Below are 25,434 nucleotides of genomic sequence, written 5' to 3'. Positions count from 1 at the left end.
TGGTGTCATGATTCACTGTTCACACCTAACATTTTAGAGATCGTGATGGTTGGTTGTGCAGCTTTTGGATGCACCAATCGATCCGAAAAGGGCTACCGAATGTATGGTTTCCCGAAGGACAAAGACCGGCAGAAACGATGGCTGGCAATGGTCAGCCGTAAAAATCTGAAATTGAAGGGGGCCAGCAACAACTATAAACTCTGTAATGTAAGTCACAGTTTTATGACTTTTTAAAAAAAAAAATAATTTTAAGTAGAATGGAAACTGATCTTGTGAACCAAACATCAGGAACACTTTGAGGAGGACCAGTTTACGCCAACTAAAGTAGGGCACACATTAAAATTGAGGCCAGATGCTGTCCCAACCATTTTCATTCATCGTTCAAAGCCAAAGAGGAGGAAACTTCCCTTTAGGAGTGTGCCTCCAACCAAAATTCAAACGGACCATACATATTGCACCAGGTTAAACTTGGGTATGATACAGACCAGCTGTCAACAACATTTCCCATGTCAAGTAATTCAAGTAATTATCTTATTAGGAGTGTAGTTTTTCCATTTATCATATTAATACATTCAGCTTCAAATACAAGAGGTCAGGAATTGTCCTGGGATTTACACACAAAATTTCGATCTACTTCATTGTTAGTTACTTCATAATTTAGCTTTATTTATGCATTTAATTTTCACCTATAACTAAACATTTCTGGTGGATACAACAGCAAAGCAGAACCAACTCCATGATATCACCAGACTGTTGACACATGGCAATGCCATAGCAGTTTCTGATTGTGGCAGATGATTTGATTCATGTAACAGTAATGTCCGTTATTTTTTTTTTCCCTTTAGGAGTGTAGTGTACCCTTACTTTGGAGATGACAATAGGTGCAAATGTAAAAACACTGACTGCATATAAAATTAAGAATGCCTTGTTATTGTTACAGATATTCAGGGAGAAATTGAGGTGGGAAGGTTGGGCGAAAGTGAGCACAATGACAATGACGTATCCAGGCCAGGTGATCCAGGGGTGGATGAGCCGGGTGCCGACCAATCAGGAACCAGCGGTGGCACCACAACACTAGGCCCAGATGCGCCAGGGACCACGCTGTCAGGCAAAATGGCAACTGTGGAAGAATTAATGAAGGAACTTACAAGGGAGAAAATACTGAGAAGGAGAGCAGAGAGAGCTCTTAAAAAACAAACAAAAAAATAATTTTCAAATGAAGAAGAACAAATTATTAGATCATAAATTCAGGCAAATCTTTACAAGAGACCAAATTCAATCCCTGGGACTGCAAAAGAGGGGAATTCGATGGGGGAAAAAAACCATTCAAAAAGCAATTCAAATACGATTTACCGCTGGCACTACTGGTTATAAAGCCCTCCAGCAAATGCAGATTCCACTGCCCAACATCCGCACGCTGCAAAGGAGGATGCAGCATGTAAAGATGGAGCCTGGGATTTTGGACGAAGTGTTTGAGATGCTGAGGCTGAAGGCAGAAGTGCTGACTGAAATAGAAAGAAAATGTGTGTACACACACACACATACATATATAGGTGTGTGTGTGTGTGTGTGTACAGACATACATATACATCAAAGATTTCAATATTAAGAAAACAGGTTGCCATGCATTAACTTTACAAAATCGCGCTAACAAGCACATAAAAGCCGGTTGTCTTCCAATACTCACAGATAAGTATGTCACAAAGGGCCTCTGAAAGAGATTTTAAAGAGATAATTACTTAATCAATATATCACTGGCGATACATTCCCAGTTAGTATAGCCAGCTTTAAAAATAAGAATCACTCGTCAACCGAGACAAAATATATAATTACGCCATGCACATACAAATAAAGCTCAACATATACATCATAAAGCACCTCTAATAAAATACAGACGGTTGAAAATTCAAAAGAAGTCTGTTTTTAATCAACTTTCCTCCGAATTTACGTTCCCAGTTAGCGTAGCCAACTTTAAAAGTAAGAGAATCCCTCGTCAACCAAGACAAAATATATATATAATTACGCCATGCACATACAAATAAAGCTCAACATATACATCATAAAGCACCTCTGGTAAAATACAGACAGTTGAAAATTCAAATGAGGTCGGTTTTTAATCAACTTACCTCCGAATATACTTGACAGCCTGCCGTTCAAATTAATGGTTTCCGCCCTGTCAAATGCAATGTTTGTAACTATCCAAGGCTCCATAACCCGGAAGTACCCGGAAGTAAAATCGTATAATGGATCCCTATGGGAGTGTCGCAACTCTCTAAATATATGACACTGGGCTTCAACTCACCATCACTACCGTTCGGCCCCAACCATTTTCCAGCGATTCTGGTTAAAATGTGGATTTTTTAATACTATTGTCGATCCAGAGGAAGTATGCGACATACAGCCATATAGGTTTGAGCCATATTTGGAAGATTTGGATCAGAAAGCAGCGACAGACGACACTAAGCCCAATTCCCAGGATAACTAGAGCAGACTGGGCAACACTGCATAGTGAGTAGCCGAAAACTAAAACTGTTTAGGTATATTCTGTTTTATTCACATATATCTGTTCATTTTATATAGTAAGACATTTTCATTGTTATTTGTTAATTTTATTTGTGGACACCTGGGAATTTTATTTTCCTACATTTTTCTTACAAGAAGTCTTTCACTACTCACGCCATTTTCCGCATTTAAATTTAAAATGTCATTTTTTATTTTTCTGAAGGTGTTCATGTGAATACTGTGCAGTGATGCCCACCATGGACGAGTGTGTTTGCTGTGGTGAACAGGAGCGAGTCCGAGAGAAGATGGAAGGTGCTGGGGTCCAGTGTATCACCCAGCACCCTGGATTTCAGCCCCTCTGCCTGAACACAGATGTTCTTCAGACAGCCTACTATGCCTACGGGCAAAACTATTAGGACAAGTCAGGAAACGAGTATGTGTCATAAATATATGTGCACCAATCAGTTGCCACGTTTACATGGAGCCAGATATTCCAATTACAAATCGGAATATTTGTTCAAACCGAATAAATGTGTTCCATATAAACACCTCATTCGGAATGAACAGGCCCAAACCGAATGGAATTTCATTCCGATTCACAGGGGTGCAATATTCCTTTTCCCAAACCGATTAGAAGTAAAATTATATCATGTAAACAGGGAAGCGGAATGGTGTCTGGTTGCGTTCTTTCTGCGCATGCTCCGTACTGACGAGGTAACGTCACTTGCAACATGGCTTCCAACCACACGCACAGCGCACCCACACAACTTTTTAAATGAACGGCGTATCATTCTGAAGTTTTGTTTCCACTCGAAAAGTTAAAACAGCAGCTGATCTGACGATCGATCTCCATGTTTTGCAACGTGACGCTTTGTTTTGATTAATCTGCGCATGTCAGACGGCAGTTGTCAAACGTCCTTTCGGAATAAAGGCAGTCACATGTAAACAGCTGATGTGAAATTTCCATTCGGAATGATTTGAATCGGTATGAATAAAAGTCAGCATGTAAACGTGGCTAGTGTTTCATAAACCAACCTGATTGCCAGTCATTTAGGTTACAAACTAGGGTTGTCTCACAAATTACAATGTAAAATAACGGTTTGCATTACTGTGCTGGTTTTCCGTTGGAAAGGGAAATGAATGACCCCATTCTATGCTTCTTTCAGCTGGAAATGGTACACAGCTTATTGTCAGTTTGTGCGTTGGGTGTATTAGTTCCTGGGGCGGAGGCTCAGGGTTCCTCTACCAGCCTGTGTGGTTAATAAGATCAGGACAACTTTCCCATCACCAGACTTTGTTGGATTCAAACCATCAAATCCTCCCTAAAACCGCCACAGTTTAATAAAATATTTTAGTTGTTTCCTTATACAGTTATCCTGATGTGATTTTTAAAAGAATATCTCAACTTCAATATTTTTGCAAGATTTTCTTTGTATATGTATTGATGCCAGCCTCAGTGGTTGGTGCAGGTTAGTCTTATTACATATTATTTACTGTTATGTACTTCCCTGATCTAAGTACATGTAAGGCCGAGACTTGAATGGAACAACACTTCTTTATTCAGTGTGCTTCTCATCATATATGTCACAGAGACATAACAGAGATTCCTTTTTATACTGTGATACCACACCCACAGGAAGTGCACACTATAGCAACAGCAGTGTGACATTAATATGTCACATCTCCTCCCCCCTTACATAACATGTCCCAGAAATAAACACAAAAATACCTCCTGTTTTCCCCTCATTACTTATAAATCCAATCTATCAGGTGGTCGCCTGTCGCGTGCAGGATAACGACATTCAACAGTCACTTCCGATTTCCCACTTGTGGAAACAGGTTCCGATACCGTTTCAGGTTCCGTTTGTGCATTGGTTGAATTAGACACCATTACAGCGGGATTGTTTGGGTTTGACACATCCGGTAAGCTAGACATTTCTGGTATTTTTGGCACATCCGGTAAGCTAGACATTTCTGGTATAGTTACACTGCCAGTATCATCACAATCAATAGACAGTTCTGGAGTAGTGTCTGGTGTTCCCAACAATTGATCCACATGGCGACGCCAAACACCATCAGCTGTCTGAACGGTGTAGGAAACAGGCCCAGTTTGAGCAATGATGGTGGCAGGGGCCCACTTTTCCTTACTCTGGTAACTCCGGGCCAGAACAGAGTCACCAGGTGCAAAAACTCGGTTCTTGGAATGCAGGTCTCTGTACTTGACTTGCTTCCGTTGATCCATTTGAACAATCTCGCTCAGGGTTGGTGGTTTCAGAAGACCCATGCCAGTTCGTATCTCTCGAGAAAACATGAGGCTCGCAGGCGATACTTTGGTAGTTGCATGCACAGATGTTCGGTATTTGAGGAGAAATTCGTGTAGTCTCTGATGGAGTGTACTTTGCACTTGTGATGCTTTGAGAGCATGTTTGAGGGTCTGCACAAACCTCTCTGCCAAGCCATTGGTTGCCGGGTGATAGGGAGCCGACTTAATGTGTTGAACCCCATTGGCTTGCAGGAATTCAACCATTTCTTTTGACACAAATTGGGGCCCGTTGTCTGAGACGAGTTGTGCAGGGGCTCCGAAACGACTAAACATCTCCCCTAACTTCTCAATTGCCTTTTCCGATGTGGTTGATTTCATGATAGCTACCTCTGGCCACTTACTATGGGCATCGATAGCAATCTTCTGGCAAGATGAACAACTTTTTACCGTCTCTTCGATCTGTTTATCTAATCCTGGCCACCAAAAATAACTTCTCGCCATTTCTTTCATTTTAACAATACCACTGTGACCTGCATGCAGTTGCGCAAGCATTTTAGCACGCAATGACTGTGGCACAATCACTCTCCTCCCCCACAGCAAACAACCCGATTGAACAGAAAGTTCCCACCTCCTATCCAAAAAAGGTTTGAGAGCGGTGTTCTCACACTTGGTTTGTCCTTTAATGACCATGTCCATGACGACTGACAGGTCGGGGTCGTTCCGAGTTGCACGTTTCACTTGCGACGCTGAAATTGGTGCATGTTCAACATTTCGGAAATAGAATATGTCCACTGAGGTAGGTTCATGTTTTGTGACAGGAAGCGGCAACCTCGAAAGTCCATCAGCATTGCAATGCAAATCAGATTTACGATACTTGATGTCGTATGAGTGAGCTGATAACAACAAAGCCCACCTCTGAAGACGTGCAGCAGCCAGTGAAGGGATTCCTGCAAGAGGTCCCAAAATCGTTGTCAGTGGTCTGTGATCCTTTAACAGAGTAAACTTCCTTCCATACAAATATTGGTGGAACTTCCTCACACCAAAAATAATGCTCAATGCTTCTCGTTCCAATTGAGCATAGTTTGACTCTGCTTTGTTAAGTGTTCTCGATGCGAAAGCAATTGGTCTTTCATCTCCGTTCGGGAACACGTGGGAGATGACAGAACCCACCCCATAGGGTGAAGCATCACATGCCAGCTGTATTGGATATGAAGGGTTGAAATGAGTGAGAACCTCTGATGAAATCAGGGCGTTTTTTGCATTTCGAAAAGCTTTGTTACACTCATTCGTCCATTTCCATTTTACATCTTTGCACAACAGCTCATGCAATGGTTTAAGAAGTGATGCCAAATTGGGAATAAACCGTCTATAATAGTTCAATAGACCTAAAAAAGATCTAAGCTGACTCACATTTTCTGGGGCGGTTGCATCCACAATTGCCTTTGTCTTTGATGGAGCCTTGAGTAGTCCTTCGTGGTCTATCACATGCCCGAGATACTCCACCGATGGTCTCAAAAATTCACATTTATCCTTGCGCACTCGAAGACCATACTGCCTTAGCCTTTTTAAGACAGCATCCAGGTTGCGAAGATGCTCCTCGTCGGCACCGGTGCAGAGAATGTCATCCAAGTAACATTGTACTCCTGGCAATTCACTCAAAATTTGATCCATAGCCCGTTGAAACAGAGCAGGAGCAGATGTGATGCCAAAAGGTAATCTGCAATATCTGAAAAGTCCCTTGTGCGTGTTAATTGTCAGCCACTCCCGTGATTCTTCATCCACATGCATCTGCAGATAAGCTTGGTTGAGGTCAATTTTGCTGAATTTTTGACCACCGCTCAGACCTGCAAACAAATCATCGATCAATGGAAGTGGGTACTGCTCCACACAAAGCACCGGATTCAAAGTCACTTTAAAATCGGCACATGTGCGAATTCCGCCATTCTTTTTCGGAACCGGCACAATTGGTGTCGCCCATTCGCTGGTGTTGACTGGTTCCAAAACACCACTTTTGACCAACGCATCCAGGTCAGCCTCGACTTTGTCACGAATAGCATACTGCACTGTCCTAGCCTCACGGAAAACCTCTTCATTCTTGTCCAGGATGACTTGTAGTTGTGAAGAACCGTCTGACTGCTGCCGAACTTCTAGCCAATTTACACGAAGTGCATTAATCCACAGTCGTCCCATTATGGAAGCAAAATTCCCTTTTGTGACATACACTGGAGGTTTAGCAGTTTGATCCTTGCATTGCACAGTAATGTCAGTCATTCCTTTCATGTGCACTTTGTGTCCAGTGTACGCTTTGAACACAGTGTCTGACGGTCTTAATGGAAGGTGTCTCAAACACTGTTTATAGACTTGATAAGACACAAGCGATGCCTGTGATCCAGTATCTATTTGCATTTTGACTGGGTGACCCTCTAACTTTGGTGTGACCCAGTAACACCCTGACTTCCCGTCCACGCTCATTACATGCACGGTGTGCACGTCACTTTCATCTTCGGAAGTAGAGGCACTCTCTACCGCTTTGACATATTTCTTTGTTTTCTTCTTGTCATTCATTTCCTTATCTTTGTCTGTGCTTGTTTTTTTCCGACAGGCACGCTCAACATGACCCTTCTTCCCAGAATGATGACAGTTCATTTCTTTGCACCAGCAGGTGGAGGAAAGGTGCCCTGTTTTACCGCACCTAAAACAGGGACCAGCAACATTGCTTTGGGTACTTGCCACTTGGTGTATTCTGCTCGCAATGTTCAGTTGTTGAGCCTCCTTTGAAGCCATTTCCATAGCCACGCTTACATCAAAGGCTTTCTTTAATGTCAGTCCACTTTCTGAGAGTAACTTCTTTTGTGTTGCTTCGTTTCTCAGTCCACATACCAATCTGTCTCTTAATGTGTCTTCTAAAACATCACCAAACTCACAATGTTCAGCCACCTTCCGCAGCGCCGCTACGAACATAGTGATAGATTCCCCCTCTTCCTGATTTCTCCTGTGAAATCGGAATCTCTCTGCGTGGACGGGAAGTCAGGGTGTTACTGGGTCACACCCTGACATCCCATCCTCGTCGCCACTTTTGTTATGTACTTCCCTGATCTAAGTACATGTAAGGCCGAGACTTGAATGGAACAACACTTCTTTATTCAGTGTGCTTCTCATCATATGTGTCACAGAGACATAACAGAGATTCCTTTTTATACTGTGATACCACACCCACAGGAAGTGCACACTATGACAACAGCAGTGTGACATAAATATGTCACATTTACGAACTGCCATACACATGATATTTCCATGACATAAGTATTATGCTGAATGGAATATGGAAATATGACAAATGCAAGGGCGTTATAGGATACTTACTGCTGACAAGCTGATACAAGTAAATAACTGAGTCGCTACTATATCAAGCTCAAGACAAGATGTAGCAAAATATACAAAATGTTTTTAGAAGAATTCAACTGTGCCATCATATTTTATATATACGAACAAAGGGTTCGAACCGTATATACCTTAAAAATACAAAAGTAGCTCACATACTCATATTTTTGGAAAGATGACAATGTAAGAACCGGTGAACACAATTATACAAAATTAAAGGTCTTGAACAAGCTCAATCATGGCACATTAAAACGTGTGACATGATCCCAGACTGCCTGTTCTTTGTCAGGTTGCCGACGGCTGCTGCGGAGGGGTAACCACCCGGCCTCGGGCACAGCCGGTATCGCCTCCAGTTCAGCCGGCTCTATGTCACTGACGTCCTGCACCAGCCTCTCCACCGCCGACAACAGCTCACGAACATAATCTGATAACGGGGGAAGCAAACATTACTGACAAATACACCAACTATGTACCACACGCACAGTGATAATTCCACATGAAATCCATTTTATCTTGCAAATGTCAATTACCGTAATATCCTGAATATAAGGCGCACCCGTGTATAATGCGCACCCCAAATTTACTTGTAAAATCTAGGGGAAATTATTGTACAAATTATAACGCGCACCCTAAATTTTAGCACCAATAAATAGAAAAATACAAGAAAACAGAGCTCGTGTACAGATACAGAAATGTCATTTTACTAACTGGTGAAACACAGCACAAGCATAGCACATTGGTAGTTCAAAACATTACCATAAAGTGACAATATTTACGGTATTAATATGATTTGACAACTTCTCCAACTTACCAGAATCTAGGAGAAAATAAAACAGGTGTGAATTTTCTTTTAAAGGCTGCTGTATAACTTGCTCCTTTCATCATGATGAATAAATGTTTCTTCCATGGATTGATACGGTCTCATTTTCATTTTACCGTAAGTCGGAAATCCGTAAGAGCTCATCACTGTCGACACAACAGTAACAATAGGAACTATTGTTATTTGGGTTTGAGTTTACCGAGGGACAGATATAGTTAACAGACACAGGAAGTCTGTGTGCTTACGTTTGTTATGGTCCAAGTTGCGGAGCTGCAATAAACATTGACTCAAATGAGTTTAAGAAACTAAATTCTTTGCTTAATGAAGAGTGAAAAAAGCAGAATTTAACACAGACGAAATCATTCAGCCGATTAGAGTGAAGTATTACCGAAACAAAATGGTGACGTCACGTACCGTGATGGTCGGCAACGGGTCGCCACATACGTTTCTTTAACACAACATGGCCGTATCAATAAAAAAAAAAAATGTGTTTATATATATATATATATATATATATATATTTCTGTCTCCATCCATGTACCCGTTTATAATGCGCACCATGATTTTACAAGTTGATTTTGAGGGGGGGGAAAGTGCGCGTTATATTCGGGAAATTACGGTAAGCAAAAATGGGACAAATTTTAAAAACACGAACACTTGACATTGTATCCTGTAATAAAGTATCCCAAGGTTTATACATTAAGATGACACCCAGAAATTTACACCAATGAGTTCAATTGACAGGATTTGTAATACGTTTATATACCAAATGTGGGGTTCTCCAATCTGCGCACAATATGGCCACCTTCTTTTGACTTTGGGAAGTGGATGCTATAAATCCCCACTCCTCTCGGGTTAAGCTGTTGGCTTGATGGGCGTTTTCATTGAAGTGAAGAACAGCCACAATGGTCTAGTGATGGAAATTCCGGCTCTTTTTAGAGAGCTGGTTCTTTTGGCTCGGCTCCTCAGTTTTTTGGTTGCTTAAATTAATTTACTTCCAAAAATAATGTAAAATTATGTGTAAAATGAATTACTAATGTAAAAAATAAACAGTATATCATTTTTTATATGGCTTTATATTCTTCTGAACATACTCAACATGGGAGTACAACAAAAAAATAAATTATAAAGTACAAAAACAAAGACCCATCTCAAAACAAGGTCAACAAAAAGTTCCAATCGCTGTGTATATTTATAAGCTTATGACTATTTACAGTAAAACAACGTAAGTAAGCTATGATTACCACACAACGAATTATAAATTAAAATTTGTAAAACAAAAAGAAAAAAGCAGCATCTAGGTAAACGTTTTAGCTAGTCTTTAGCGAAGATTGGCATTAAGAGAAACCATATAACTAAGTATATTATATACAGTATATATTATTTATAGATATGTATCTAACCCCTCCCCTCCCTCTTCTACCACGGATCTTGACCAATCACGTGCGGCCTTAACCGAAGGGGAAAAAAACAGAAGAAAAAAGTTGGCTCCTATTAGGAGCCGGCTCGTTTGCGAACGACTCATCACTATAAACGCCGTTAAAAAAAAAAAAAAAAAAAGGAAATAGTATTTCCATATTAATACCCATACTGAAAAGGTCTTTCAATCGATCAAATTGTTATTGGGACCACAAAAAACAAAGACACAATAATATACTGGATAAATCGGCAGAAACGTGTCACAATAATGCCTGCTGAGCATCCCCTTGTAAGAAAAAGGCGAACATTTTGGGTGTAAAAACTGCACCCCTGACGGCTCCACCCGGGCCCGCGCAGGAAGCTTCCGTGCACACCGCGGCCGCCTTCCTACTTGGCGGGGCCTGGGGTGAGGGGAGAGAGCGAGCCTCTCCCCGCCGCTGCCCCACAAACAAAAATACACGAGCTCGCTGGCTGAAAAGGAATAACACAATGTGTCCGTGATAGTAGAACCGAGGAAGAGAGTCCATCGTCCATTTTTGGAAATGTGTGGTTTATTTTGTACCCGATGTTAGGGCCCAAGTACACCAGATGCATGATCGTTGCGGTTCCGGTCCGACTCTGGTAAAAAAATAGCGCCGGAGCCAATCCGTTCCCATTATATTCTATTGTTCAACGTATACCGGCCACGTCAGTGCTCCGGATTGCCTGCGGACTATCTCCGATGTGCCGCAGCCCGCCGGATGGTATAGGCTATTTTCTATTTTTGCTGGACACGCATCCGACAAAATGGGTGGAGCTGGGCCTGGACGTAACAGCCCAGTTGCTTATTCACGGTTCAAACACCAGCAAACATGGACGAAGAACGTTTCATCATGGAGGTGGAAAGTCACAAAGTGATATACGATGCAGCAGATCGTTATTATAAGGACAGCATTATAAGCGAAGCTGCAGGGTGTCCTATTATGTGTGTTTTTCTGGCAACGATATCAAACACACGACGTGCTGACAACTTTGAGCGAAAAAAAAAAAAAAAAAAAAGCGTATCTAGAAGTGGTCCCACTGCAGAAATTCTCGTGCCCGGCGCACACACAATGTCTATTTGTATACAGATTCGAGGGGGAAAAGTACGAAAGAGAATAAAGAGACACCCGCAAGTTTCGACCAGGTGGTCTATTCAAGACGTTTATCTTTCTTTCCTACATTTTACTTGACTTTTCATAGAAAAACCAACAGTTTGCGCTGGGCACAGGAGTCTGCAGTGTTGAGACACCAATTCCAAGTACGCCGTTTTTTAGTTCGTGTAGTATATAATTCGCTATTCATTTTATAAATATGACAGATTATTTAACAGTTGTTTATAAAAGCTCTGAGATGTTATGTGCCATAAATTTTAAATGTGCACGAAGATATAAACCCACCGACACAACCAAGGGCATAATAGGGCCTGCCCCCCTTCTCCCCACACACGGAGCCCTGATCTCAACATGATGCAGTCAATCTGTAATTAAGAGACAGACATAACTAAAATATCAATATGCAAAGATTAAATGTGCTCTCTCTCTCTCTGCTTCTCTGATGAGTATAGTTTTTCGTAGTTTTAAATGGCACATTAGCGCGTGATCACGCGAGCGTTCAAGAGGGAACGGAGTTGGCGGACTGCAGCCGTGCGCAGCCGATATGATTTGCCTGTTTTTGACGTACTGCGTGGCACGCAGTCAACACTGAGCAGGACCGGAACCGCAACGATCATGCATCTGGTGTACTTGGGCCCTTAGGCTCCGCTACTGCGGAAACAAGGTTGTACTTCAAAGCAAAAAACAATGGAGGGAAGCGTTCAATGGTTTATTAACCCTTTAAGGTCTGGGCCTATTTTGTCTAATTTTGCATGTCTTTGAAGTTGCCTTTATATTTCAAAGACAGAATTGTCTACGATGGCCTGGTTTGGTCCCTTTTTTTGTCACACCTTAAACTTCATGTCCAAACTGTTGTTTCCTTCACTGACCAATTATAAATAATCATTTTGGGCCCAAAAAGACCAAAAATTCCAAAATCGTTTAGTGAAAATTTTTAATATTGATGTCCAATTGACAACCAAACATGCGTAACGAACCGTTTTGAAACTTTATAATATTTATTCAACATGTTAGGATGAACATTCAACCAAAAACATTTAGAATAAATAGTCTTATATTTGACAATTCAACATACACAACAGGTATAGTCATAGGAGTTTTTTGCTTTTATACATGCTCCAGTCAAAACAGGTTATATACAGCAGACCAAACAGTGAAGAACAGTGAAAAAATATATACCATCTAACACAAAAAGTGTTTAGAGGCCATCTCTTTATGAGTTTAGGTATTGCGGCCCCATCACCTGATGAAAACTATGTACACACAATCAAGCTTCGTGAACACACATTTATATACACAAATCGAGAAGACTGATTGTGTGTGTGTGTGTGTGTGGGGGGGGGGATATATATATATATAAAACATTGGAAAAAAAGTATTTTCAAAAATATTTACAATAAAAAAGTTACATTTTTTTCAGGCATGCCACTCCGAAAAGCAGTTTCGTCCTGGAATTCCTTGCCTTCCAATAATCTTGCACAGTTGGAAGTGAAACCAAAGACATGTACAAGAGGAGTCCAATAAATTTTTCAAGCTCCTCCACTGTAGTGTCTGTCCACACAAACTTTTTCCCAATCTCTTTTCGGACTCTGCCATACTGGTTTGTGTGTTTGCACATATTCATCATTGTCGATGAGGTGAAGAACAGGTCAAAAAGTTCTTTTGGGGTGTATGCATGATCACGATTCACCTGAGGTCCTGGTGGTCTCTGGGGTGTGAACCGGCTGCACTGTTGGGCAGTGTCTGTGTCTTGTTCTGTGCTCCATGGCACAGGTGCAGGCTGAGCCAGTGGTGATCGGCTTCTGCCGCGCTGACTTCTCCAGCCTCTCCTCCGCTGACATCTCATCGCTCTTCCGTGATGACCCCTTCTCCCTCGTCCTCTTTCCATTCGGGCAGTGAATGTCAATTTTTCATTGTCACTATAAATGTACATGAAAAAAAGTCAGTATTTATGAAAATAATAAAGTATAAAGTAAAAATATATACAGCAATAAATAATAATGGAAATCTATATGTATGATAATAGAAAGAATATGATGAATATGTGCTACATCCCTAATCTTCATATAGAAAGAACAACACCACAAATTATAAATTCCTGCCTGGGATACACACAGTGCACATACGACTTTGATCTGATATGCACATTTTATTATTATATACACAAACACACTTTACTGCATCAAAATTAACTTTGTCTTGCAATATGAAAAGAAACTTTCAAAAGAAACTTTTTCAGCATAAAAAAAAAAAAAGTGAGTTGGCTTACCTCTGCTCGTCGATGGCGTCACTCACGTGTTCAAATTTGTCACTATCTTCACTCGAGGACTCTTCCGAAGAAGACGATGATGACGAATTTAGACCATCCTTTTCCTCAAGTTGATCAAAAAGCACAATTGCTTGCGCTAAGTTTAGTTTTTCGTTCATTCTCAAAGTCACACAAAGTCGCTCGCTCATCCAAACGGCCGTCGCTCGCCACCTCGCTGCTTCGGAACACTCCTCCCTCTCGTTCGGTGGAACCTCGCACGGCAGTTATATTTATTAAAAAAAAACGCATTTTGTGCTTCCACTGTGACTTCGAAAGGGTTAGTTTGATTTGTGTTTTTTTTCATGGAGCTTCCGTTTTGAAAAAGGAAAAGAAATGATCGAAATATAGACATAAACAAATGATCCATGCAGCGTTTCAATGTTTTTTTGAGAGGACAATAAAACTATAAAACTTAAATGACAATATCTCACGTTTTAGTTGGTCGACTGACTTCAAATAATGACAGTAAACCGCAACTTCCGCACTTTAAAACGAGACCAACCAACGGCACGTGGGTGACGTAATTAAAACGTGAGGGCGCTTCAAAGACGACGTGCGCTGAGGACGCGCCGGCGCGTCCTTCAACTCTCAAGGGTTAAATACAAAAATACACATAGCAACCTAAGCAGTAGGCAGAGTCGATAAGACAACAAAACAAAGCCAGCGAGATTCTTCGTTCCCAAGCCAGCAGGACCATCTGGCGGTGGGCGTACAGGGTCCTGTGCAAGTTGGACATGGAACGCTTCAGCTCGTAACATATACGATCGGCGTCTTTTGGTTTGAGGCCCGATCGTTGGGAAAATCTTGCTCGTAAGAGTTTTTTTAGGCAAGATTGCCCCGGCTGACGAAGCTGACGCTGCTGACACATCTGCGTCGGGTGACGCCGCTTCAGTTCGGCTCTCCTTCAATTGGACAAATTCCTCCTGGAACTGCCCGCACTTCCGTTTTAGGGACTTAATGGCCCGCTCGCATGTTGTCAGTCAAAATTCCACGTCACATTGTCGGACGGTGGTGTGGGATGATGTCCGGTCTGTGGTACGAGTGTAGCCGGTCTAGTACTGACCTCTGGCTAGATAAAACTTCTGCGTTGTGTTGTGTTGACAAATGATGACAGGAGGAGGTCGCTTTATTGCCAGACAGAAGGAGTTTATTGACACACAGCCATCTGATAAAAAAAAATAAAAATGAATACAGCGACCTCTCTGGCTGAAGCCCTCATGCACACCTTCAAAGGAAAAAGAATGTGGCGGGACCATGAGTATTAACTCCAGCTTCGTCGGCTTTAATGTCTTAAAAAGAGCATTACACTCGCTGTACCACAGTTATATGAAACACAAATACTCTCTGAACAAACTATGCTACATTGAAAAGCGAGCTCAACTTTCTTATTTAGTGTCTTTTGCACCTAGCACAACAAACAAAAGAGCAACTTCATATCGTACCTGCCTCTCTGCAGTCTCGTTAACAACTGAAGAGAGCGTGACCACAGGAGGAAGTGACATCACCACGAAGTCAAAGGTCATGTAGGATAAATTAAATGAAAATAAATAATAGTACTTCCTATAACAATTCTCATAAATGTTAAAAAGCTGTTTTTTGAAAAATGCAATTTATAAAAAAAACGAACTTTGGTGAAAATTACTTTTAACCATTTTACACATCGGTTACATCCTCCCCTCCTTGAATTCACCAAAGTTCAGGCAACACACTAGAAAATCTTTGGACCCGAAACAATTGGAAACACTCACAATATACATAAAAACCCAGGCAGTATACATTTGAAAATTCCAAATTTTCAGTCAGCCATTTTGCACATCGGTTACACGAGTAAAATTTAATAGCCGTTTGGCTATTTGGGTCATCGGAGCCTTGCTGACATTGGCGCGGGATCTTGTGCAGGGCTCATTTGCAAATGCTCGCAGCTACGGCTGTCGCCCACCTGCAGCGGCTGTGCTGCTGCCACTGCAGGGCGGGACCTTGCAGATTCAGCCGTTGTCGCTGAGATTGATGCACTCCGGCCGCACACCCGCCAATGTTAAACATAATTACCATTTTATGATGAACAACACTTCAAAAACACTGGATTATTGCCCACATTATTTTCATTAGAAAACTTTTTACAGTGCTTGTGTGTACGGTACGGGATAGCAATTGGGTACCTTAGGAAAACAGAAAAAAAAGAAATAGTGTGAAATTTTAAAAATCATTGAAACAGAGATAAAATGAACTTACACCTGACAGCACATCCTGCAGTTTGGAATTCTCCACAAAATTTTCCACCTCTGCCTTGCATGTCTCCCAGGATCGGTCTTTTGTTGATTCAGACAAATCGAAACATGGTTCTCTACATTCTGAAATTGGATCTCGCGCAATGATTAAAGTATCTGCTTGAAGAAGTCTTTGTTCAGATGTACTAGCCTGGCTTTAGTTTCCTAAGAACTGCAGGTTGTTAATGTGGATTAGGACTGTGCAACATTTTGATTAAGCTTTCTTCGACAGTAAGAGCTGGTGGAAGTCTTTGCTGATCCAAAATGCCAACACAGGCTGCTGTTGTGTTAGCTCTAAAAGGTGTGGACAGTGCCATGTGAGGTTGATGATGCTTTGAATAGTCCAAAAGGCTTGAACAATATGGGACTGAAGACAGAGTGGATGCATACAGGTGGATTGACTGGATAGGTGAATGCAGGTAATATTGAGGCATATGTGGCTATGACTGGGAAACTGGAAGTTGGTGCTGTGGCTGGACAGGTAGAGATGACTCAGCAGGGGGAGGCTGGATGGCATTGTATCCATAGTATTTGGGTAATCCTGTGCAGAGGTGGACTGGCCTGTTTGAAGAGGGGATGGAAGGTTGTAGAATCTGAGCAGCTGTATCTCTTTTTTTTTTTCATGTCCTTCTTGGTATCCACAGGCTTGTCAGCTGTTCCAATTAAGTTAACTGTGGCATTGTAGAACTTGCTGTCAAACCATCTTGCAAGTACTTCTTGTCCTGGCTTCAGCTCGCTGAGGCAAGCGATGGGTTTATCATCTTTGTTTAGTATATCACAGACATTGAAAATGTTTGTTGTGTATCCCTCTTCAAAAAGGTTATAAATGCAAAAAGTCCTGAAAATGAACATAGAATAAATAAGAGATTTTGAGTAAACCAGCACAGGCTAAAAACATTCTAACTTAAAACATGCTACTATATCTTAATGGTCTCATTTCTAATCCCCTTAGCACAACTAAAAAGTACAGTCAAGGATGAATATTGCTCTTCTATAGAGGTTACTGATAGGTTTGATTGTTCGGTAAGTGTTTATACCATGCTAGGCCCTGATGCGGTTAAAAACGTTGCTAACGTCCCCTGTCTGATAATTCTGAGCTTTTCAAGCCTAAGTGCTAGATAAAATATATAAACAGACGGCGAGCTGTTGAAAAAGATTCCTGCCAGGATATCAGCTTTGTGTGCATCTAAACAGGTTTTACACTGACTAAGTATAAATACTGAGAAATTAGTTTACAATTAATATACTGTTGAGAAATTAATTTTGGAACATTTTTGGTTTAGGGTGTGCTGCAAGATTTTTTGTAATGTAAAAATGTACCGTGACTCAGAAAAGGTTAAAAACACTGCCCTAGAAGACCTGACCTTGAATTATTACAATTATTAAGAGATCATTTAAAAAGGAATGGTTTTGTATATAATGAATAATATTATTTACAGATAAAAGATACAGTGATGGATAAAAAAATTCAAAAACAAATGCTAACATATTAATCCAAAATACTACAACAATACAACACTGTTTTTTCACAAAATATTTTAATTGGAACAACCAACCCCACATTAAAGATGAACCATTTTTAGACTGTAAACAACATATTGTATTTAAGGTTCTGGGGTAACGTGGGACCTAATTAACTGACAACGACAGGGAGTGTTTGATAGTGTCCGTAGAATCCAGTGGGCAGTTTAGTGATAGAACAGGTAAACGGGCAGGCATGTGTTTATCCAGGCAAGCAGTACAGGAGGGGAAAAACACAAAAATGAGCTCAGTATTAGGATTAGAAGATTCTTTGTTAGCTGAAAGTCACATAGTTGTTGATCTGGCAGCAATGTGACGCCAAGGACCGGTTTAAGTAAGCTGCTGACGATGATTGGCGGCACCTGGTCCCAGGCTCACCCATCTGTGCAATCAAGGCAACTATTAAGGCAAAGTGACATAAATACACAAACACAAGGAGGAGGGGCTCAGTTTGAATGATAGTATTCAAACATTGAAACATTTACTGCAACACAGAATAAATTCTTTCTCCCTCCATATGTTGTTATGCAACAAATTTTGAATTACTTGACTTGCAAACATGGCAGATCACTTGAATACACCGGCCATTTTATTAATGCTCGATTGAATAACTTGCGATTATAACTTTGAATAAAGCACTTACCATACAAATTTTCCGTCCGCTGATGTGTCGTGAGCAATGTCCCCTCTAATTTTTCATGTGTCTGAGCAGACACACTAGCTCCCTGAGCACACTGCCGACCACGGTAAGCAACATCAGATGTGTAAACGGTGGCCACACACCAGTATGACGCCTGTTCAAAACCTCGGATCTTGGCAAGTTACATGGCTTATTGAAAGAATGAAATTACAGCAGCAATTTTCCCTATTTTACTTTAAATATAATTGATTTGGCCCACTTAAAATAAAAAAAAAATAAAAAAGACCAAAATTGTGTTGTTCATGATATGTGTACTATGCCAACCTTTTTTGCACCACGGACCGGTGTTATTTGGGTCTTTTTTTCACGGACCGGTGTTTTGACAAATTTTGCAACCTGACATAAATTGCAACGATGCGGTTCTGCGCGTGCGCGTAACGTTAAACATAGCCGCAAAATGCGCAAATGCAGCGATTCCAAAGTAAACACTACAAACTTTCTTGAAAGAAAGGAATATTAACTTACGTTTGATCATGGAAGGACTTGTAGAAAAGTTCTCCTCAGATACATCCTGCCAAGTAAGCTGCACACAACAACTTCACACCGATCTCACTATTAACGACTTCGCCTTGTTGTTAAACATTAATTAAGAAGCCCGCTTCACAAAGATACGATGTTGGAAATTGTAGCAAGGTTTTCAATGTTCTTGTAGCGATGTCAGGATATTCCAGAATGACTTTAATCCAGAACCTCAGTAGATTTGTTGTCTCAAATGTACATTTAATAAGGTCGCTGTCAGTTGCGATCTCTACAAGTTGATCTTACTGTTGCACAGACATGCTCGAATTACTCGGTTTATTCACAAACGGGTCACGAATCCACTCCTTCGCAGTTCATGGGTCTTCGAGGTTGTAGGCTCGTCAGGTGCCCTTTTCGCCGTAAAAATATATCCAAAGACGTCTGTTTTCCAGTCATCTTCGCTCGTGTGGGTGCTAATTATTTCCGGGATCAAATGTGCTGCTGCTGCGCCCACGGCCTAGCAATACGTTATTATCGAGGACAAGCGCACATAGATATATTATATACACAAAGAAGATGTACTGCTAGCAGTCCAATCAATGGATTGCTATGACGACATTCTAATCTATCCCATAGTATTATATCTACAGTAGACAGGGATATTGATGTGTTAAGCAGGGGCACAGGGTTAATTCTGCCAGAATGCGGTCGTTATTAAATTATTATTTCTGTACGGCCCGGTAGCAAATGCGGTACCGGTCCGCGGCCCGGGAGATGGGGACCCCTGTACTATGGTATATGTGAGAGTCCTGCTTTGGCCTGGGTAAGGTCCAGTTTTGGCATGGGTGAGTTAATAAATAAAACAAAATGAACAACCATAATGGGGGTACATTATATAAATATACAATACAATATAAAAGTATACTACAGTATACTTATGTTAAGCAATAAATTGGTGTATTTATGGTAATCTTTAAAAAGCTTTGAAAGGTCAGAAATGTTCTTAATTCAAGAAAAGCTATTGTGCAAAACATTATTTGTATGCAATTTTTTCTTGATTTAGGTGAAAATTGACAATTGTAGATGTATGGGTTTAACAAGAACAAATAGTTATATTGATTTAAGGTCAGTGGAATAATCTGACGCATTAATTTTAAAGATAAACGATAATTATCGGCCGATAATGGCAATTATGACGTCACACAGATAATCCAGATAATAAGAAAATTCAACCGATAATGCAATCTGATAATTATATACTTGATTTAGCCTCCAAATGTGCGCAACCGAAGAATTCAGCACGCCGCCTCCTCAACCCCTCCCCTCTCTGAAGCCCCTGAGGGAGGAGGGGTTGAGGAGGCGGAGTTACACGACAAGAACTAGTTGAATATTATGGTGGCTGTTACTAAAAAAACGACGCTCTCTCCATCTGCGAAACATGTACCGTAGAAGTTCCACGAGGCAGAAAGAAAGCGTCCTCATTCAAAACCACTAACCCAGCAGCCATTTAAAACTGCATCACAAAGTTTTTTGGAACGAATACGAGGCTGCTGCTAGCGGGAATGCTAAAGCTATTGTAAACACTAACTAAGTTAAACTGCAGGGCTTGTGACGATACAGAGTCGGGCTGTTTGGGAATGCAGCCCAAGGCGGGTGGTAAATTTGCATCTAAGGCTAAACACCGGCACGACTAGAGACCGATAGTCGGCAAGTAGCCGTCTTCCGACGGAGCCCGCCGCTCTGGCCGGTCTGGCAGGCTGCCGCCGCCTCGCCATAGACGGGGCGGGGCGGGCCTCGGGACCTCCGGCGAACACCCCGGTTTCTCGAGCGTTCCCCCACGGCGTGCGAACAGAGCCAGGACCCAAATACACCACGGCGAACCGGCCGGAGCGGGCGGATTATCCGGTACGAACGTAGCTGCCGCCGAGACGAAACGAGTTTTTTTTCTTTTTTTTTACCTAAATGACCAGAGAACCAAAGCCCTGGATAAAAAAAATAATGCAGTTTATACGACCACCATTCTTCATGAAAAAGTGATGTCCAGTAAGCAAGCTTATCATGACGGCACAGTGCTTAGATGATAATTTAAACATGGAGAAAACGAAGTCAGCCAGTCAATAATGCATTCAGTATGTAAAATGAAGAGCGGTCAGATGACTTTGTAACGCTGCCTTTATTTTCGGCTTAACAAAACTCAGGCACAAAACAACACGCACGCGGATGCGAGCTCCAACTCCGTCCAAATAGTACTGCCGTGTAGCAGTTTAGCTGCTGTAAAGCAAATGTCGTGAAAGCCGCAAATGTAAACAAAGCGCTGCAGAATGGGTACATGACATCTCGCTCTTTTGAGTTAATCATTTTTACAGTGTGCAACAAAGCATATAACACAAGCACTTTTCAAATTATTTAACTTATTTCTCTGCTAAATTACAGTCACAGTCAATAATCAAATTCTTAAATCAATATTCTGTAGTCGCAAATATTATTCAAAATCTTTCCTTCTTCCAAGTTTTTTTTTTTTTTTTTTAGGATTAAGTATAATAATGTATTGCTTAAAACAAGGCTGTTAAGATTATTTTCAGCTAGCTATTTTTCTTCCAAGAAATCTGAGAGAAATACACTTGAAGCGATGGCAGATAATTTCACTTATTGCCAATAGATTTACACTTAAAACTGACTAGTTTTAAGGAGGTGTGTTTGGCAGTGTATTGATGTTATGTTAGAAATAGCTTACTTTTAAAGGCATTTTTGTGCAACTTAGGTATTTACTCTGTAAGTAATTGTTGCCAAAAGTTTACCATTACACAATGTCAGACAATGTCATTATTTAGATGTTTGACTTGACAACTTGTTCATATTTTATGTTGAAAAAAAAGAGCAATAAATGATATTTTTGCACAGTAATATTCTCTTTTGTGATACTTTAAAATTTTACATAAATCTTTTAATAGAATTATCGGCTTGACATTATCGGTTATCGGTTGGAATGAGGGGGAAATTATCGGTTAAAAAATGTATTATCATGCATCACTAATTAATTTGTTAACTAGTCATTAACACTCAAAACAAGATGGAGAAAATTATTTGACTAGTTTGCAGTGTGTACAGGGCAGGTATAAAAAGAAAAACAACAGAAAAAAATCTCACTCAGTTTCACTGCTTGTTCTTCTGTTTGCACATACTACGACAGCCATTCCATTTGAAAAGTACCGCATTTATTTTATTTTTTACATTAGCTTGATAAGGGTAGTATCACTGTCCGTTCCTTTAGCTATGATGAAGGGTTAGCATTTAGCATTTTTGTCTCTGAACTTCGCTGCACTGTTGTTAGCTAGCCAAATTGCATGGTGCGTATGGGCAGGGCACATATCACTTATGCGGTATTGTCTACCATTGTGGTCAATTCGCTAAATGTTCCCTAAATATTTTGTTCAATCAAAGGCAAAGCATTTCAAAAAACACTCGGGGTTAAAATGTCCTCGGACGTGTCTAAAATGTGCTGAACTTCAAAATGTCACCATGCTGACCTTTCTAACCCTTTGCTGCTGGGGTTTAATAAATTTGATGCTGGGGTTTAATAAATTTGATGCTGAAACATAGCAAATCTACCAAAATGCCAGCGTAGACACCCATTATAATTCGTATTTTTAATATACTGTAAACCTGATGTGTAAAAATGCATTTCCCACGATTACCACATAAATCGCTTCAATTTAGGCTCAAATGACGTGTGCATGGCAAAAATGTGTGTTGAGAGTGTTTACACCCCTACATCATTATAGGGTGCTAGATATTAACAAATGATTATGCTCCGTTGCATTGGGCTGCAAGCCGGTTTATATTTCTGCAGGAAATATGGTCTGGATTGCTACTCGAGGCGTGTGTGTATGTGTGGGTGTTGCTGGTAAATTCCTTTCCCCCCAGAAAAAAAAAAAAATTCTCCTTTGAAAATAGTAGTTTTTTAATTGTAAAAGCATGCACTTCTCTATTTTTGAATGCGAGATCGGCGGAAATGCTGGCTCAGCTTTCAAGGGATGCATAAGTCACGTTGTTTGAATCTCAAACTCTGATCTGTTAATAGTGTTCTATTTTGAACTTGAATTTCTGATCCCCCGATTGGTCAAGGACTCGGCATATAACTCGCGAGTAACCACCCACTACAGTACACATAGGAGCAATGGCGAAGAGGAAGCCCATGCGGCAATTTTGGAAAGCAGTGATGATGTGATGGATAGCAGTGATGATGATGAAAGAGAATATGAATTGGAAACGCCAGAAGAGCAATCTTCCGGTGAGTTTTCTCCATATTGACGACCAAGAGTCTTCGGACTCTGAAGAGGACGAAGATTGAGAGGATCTACAGCAATCCGACGGCGAGCAGCAGGGCATCGATGACCAGGTTTGGATTTCAAAAAATAATATGATCTGGCATTCGAGCCACGATGTGGCGGGGCATTTTGTCGCCCCTATGATTCCAGAACCCGGAGCTACAATGTACGTTATAGCCAGGGTAAGCGACATCGAGTCAGCTTTTGGATTGTTCTTTAACCAAGAGATGCTTGAGAAAGTTGTCCAAATGACAAACCTGCAAGGGCACAGGACCGTTACTAAATGGTGTACTCCTACCGTGCAAGAGCTACGTGCATACATTGGACTTTTGATATTGGCTGGGAGTGTATTGCTCGAGGCATGAGGCAACGCAAAGTTTATGGAGTCGCCAAACCGGACGTGCAATGTTTTCAGATGCCATGTACCTGCGTATATTTTGTGACATAAACCGTATGTTGCGGTTTGATGACAAACTAAGAAGACCACAACGTCATCATGCAGACAAGCTGTTACCTATCGTGGACTTATGGAGGAGTTGGAACTTCCGTCTGCAAAAAATGTTCTACCCCGGCCGCGAAGTCTGCGTGGATGAACAGCTGATTTCATTTCGGGGGCGTTGCGGGTTCAAACAGTACATGCCTTCGAGTACGGACTGAAAATTTGGGTCCTTTGCGACGTCAAAACTGCGTATGCCTGGAAGCTGTAGATTTACACAGGCAAGCCTCCAGGGGGCACTCATGGATCAAACGTGTGAATGCACGTTGTGCTTGGACTGAGTGACTCTCTGAATGGTCATCCATCACCACTGACAACTTTTTACATCAATCCCCCTGGCAAATGAACCCAAAAAAAGGAGAATTGCCCTTGTTGGGACTATCAGGAGGAACAAGCCGGAGCTTCCTGCAGAAATTACTCAAACCGGAGGAAGAGAGCTCTACTCAAGCCTCTTTTGCTTCACAAGGGACCTGGTTCTTGTGTCATGTATCCCCAAAAAAGGGAAAATGTTCTTCTGCTGAGCACTGTACACAAAGAGGCAGAGGACATTGGGGGGAAAAAAATCATTGTGGATTATAATAGATCCAAAGGAGTTGTGGAACGCTATGACCAGGTAAGCAAAGGTTTTGTCTTTGTCACAGTGTTTATCAAAGCTGTCATGTCATCTGATGTTTTGTGTGCGTGTACTTTTTGCAGGGATGTGGCTCCTATTCATAACGCCGGCGGCCACAAAGATGGCTGATGTGCCTGTTTTACCACATTCTGGACATCTCGGCCAACAATGCCTATGTTGCTCCTCTGGGGTTCAGAGGGCAAATTAGGTGAACCAATTGGGCTTGTAGTGTGACTATCTGTGATGACAGAGTAGAGGACACAAGTTGAGCTACAAGCCGTTTTTACTCCACAACAAAAGAAAAGTCATTTTTTTTACAAATATATATAGATATACATATGTACGTAACAAAAGAAATGGCCTCCAAAATTACATGAAGTCCAAATGGGCAATAAAAAAATTCAACCATTCGCATACACATTTTTGAATATTTAAATACACAATAAAATGTGTACTTTGTTTTTAAATTCAACATAAGAAGCATATTTATACATTGGACATTCTTAATAAATCTGTATGTAACAACCGTTTTTAACATATACGCTAATATTCTTAATAGATGTCTGTAACAACCGTTTTTAACATTTACCAACAGGTTTCCGCTGGGGTATGCTATAGACCCTACCCACCGACGTCACAAAATCACGTGCTCGCTGTATGGTTCCGCCCCCTTGTCCGTCATTTTGTGTCTGTATTATCAATGGTCTCAATTGATCGAGCAATTTATAATGCATTTCATGGAAGACCCGGTGCTTTTGGATGCCGTAAACTCACTTGATGCGTTGCATAAAAGGCGTTATGTGGAAAAGCTTCAGTTTATCCATTCGCCAGATCCATATTTGATGCCTAAATCCATGTTTTTCGACCCGCTGTCTCCGCCGTATTTGCCTGACATCTGCTAGCTAGCCTGATATGTACAACTATCTTGTCCACACAAAATCAGCCTATTCTCACGAAAGTTTGAAAAACTTTAAGAGCTTGGAGGCTTATAAATACTTCGTTGCTGGTTGGGTGAAACAGGTCCTCGTCCACGAAAATTCGGCAGGAATCTATCTTGTGCTTGGAAAGGTGAGTTACGAAATTTTCAATTCAAAATCTTTTGTTATTGCTAACATCCACTGTCAAGTCTAATGTATTTCATGTCGTTTGTCAATGGAGTTAGGGCTTTTAATGTTTATATGGTTTAGCGATAGCACTCTCACTACATACATACGTGTATGTTGT

General features: G+C 41.0%; 1 protein-coding gene and 2 long non-coding RNA genes across 3 annotated transcripts; all 3 read right to left on the bottom strand.

The window, feature by feature from the left end:
- Window positions 1-372: 372 nt before the first annotated feature.
- On the bottom strand, window positions 373-2,470 carry LOC130914982 (uncharacterized). Its single transcript, XR_009063033.1, has 4 exons — window positions 2,127-2,470; window positions 1,688-1,711; window positions 1,354-1,505; window positions 373-1,120 (listed from the first exon to the last, which is right to left on the bottom strand). It is a non-coding gene; the product is annotated as an uncharacterized LOC130914982 (long non-coding RNA).
- Window positions 2,471-4,038: 1,568 nt separating this feature from the next.
- On the bottom strand, window positions 4,039-6,955 carry LOC130915358 (uncharacterized protein K02A2.6-like). Its single transcript, XM_057835316.1, has one exon. The coding sequence runs from the start codon at window positions 6,953-6,955 to the stop codon at window positions 4,253-4,255; it is 2,703 nt and encodes a 900-aa protein (XP_057691299.1). The 3' UTR covers window positions 4,039-4,252.
- A 7,487-nt stretch (window positions 6,956-14,442) lies between these two features.
- Window positions 14,443-24,524, bottom strand: LOC130914329 (uncharacterized). Its single transcript, XR_009062882.1, has 3 exons — window positions 24,285-24,524; window positions 16,059-16,931; window positions 14,443-15,985 (listed from the first exon to the last, which is right to left on the bottom strand). It is a non-coding gene; the product is annotated as an uncharacterized LOC130914329 (long non-coding RNA).
- Between the last annotated feature and the right edge of the window lie 910 nt (window positions 24,525-25,434).

This window comes from Corythoichthys intestinalis, chromosome 4, assembly GCF_030265065.1.
Source record: "Corythoichthys intestinalis isolate RoL2023-P3 chromosome 4, ASM3026506v1, whole genome shotgun sequence".
NCBI lineage: Eukaryota > Metazoa > Chordata > Actinopteri > Syngnathiformes > Syngnathidae > Corythoichthys > Corythoichthys intestinalis.
This window is presented reverse-complemented; position numbering and strand designations above follow the sequence as displayed.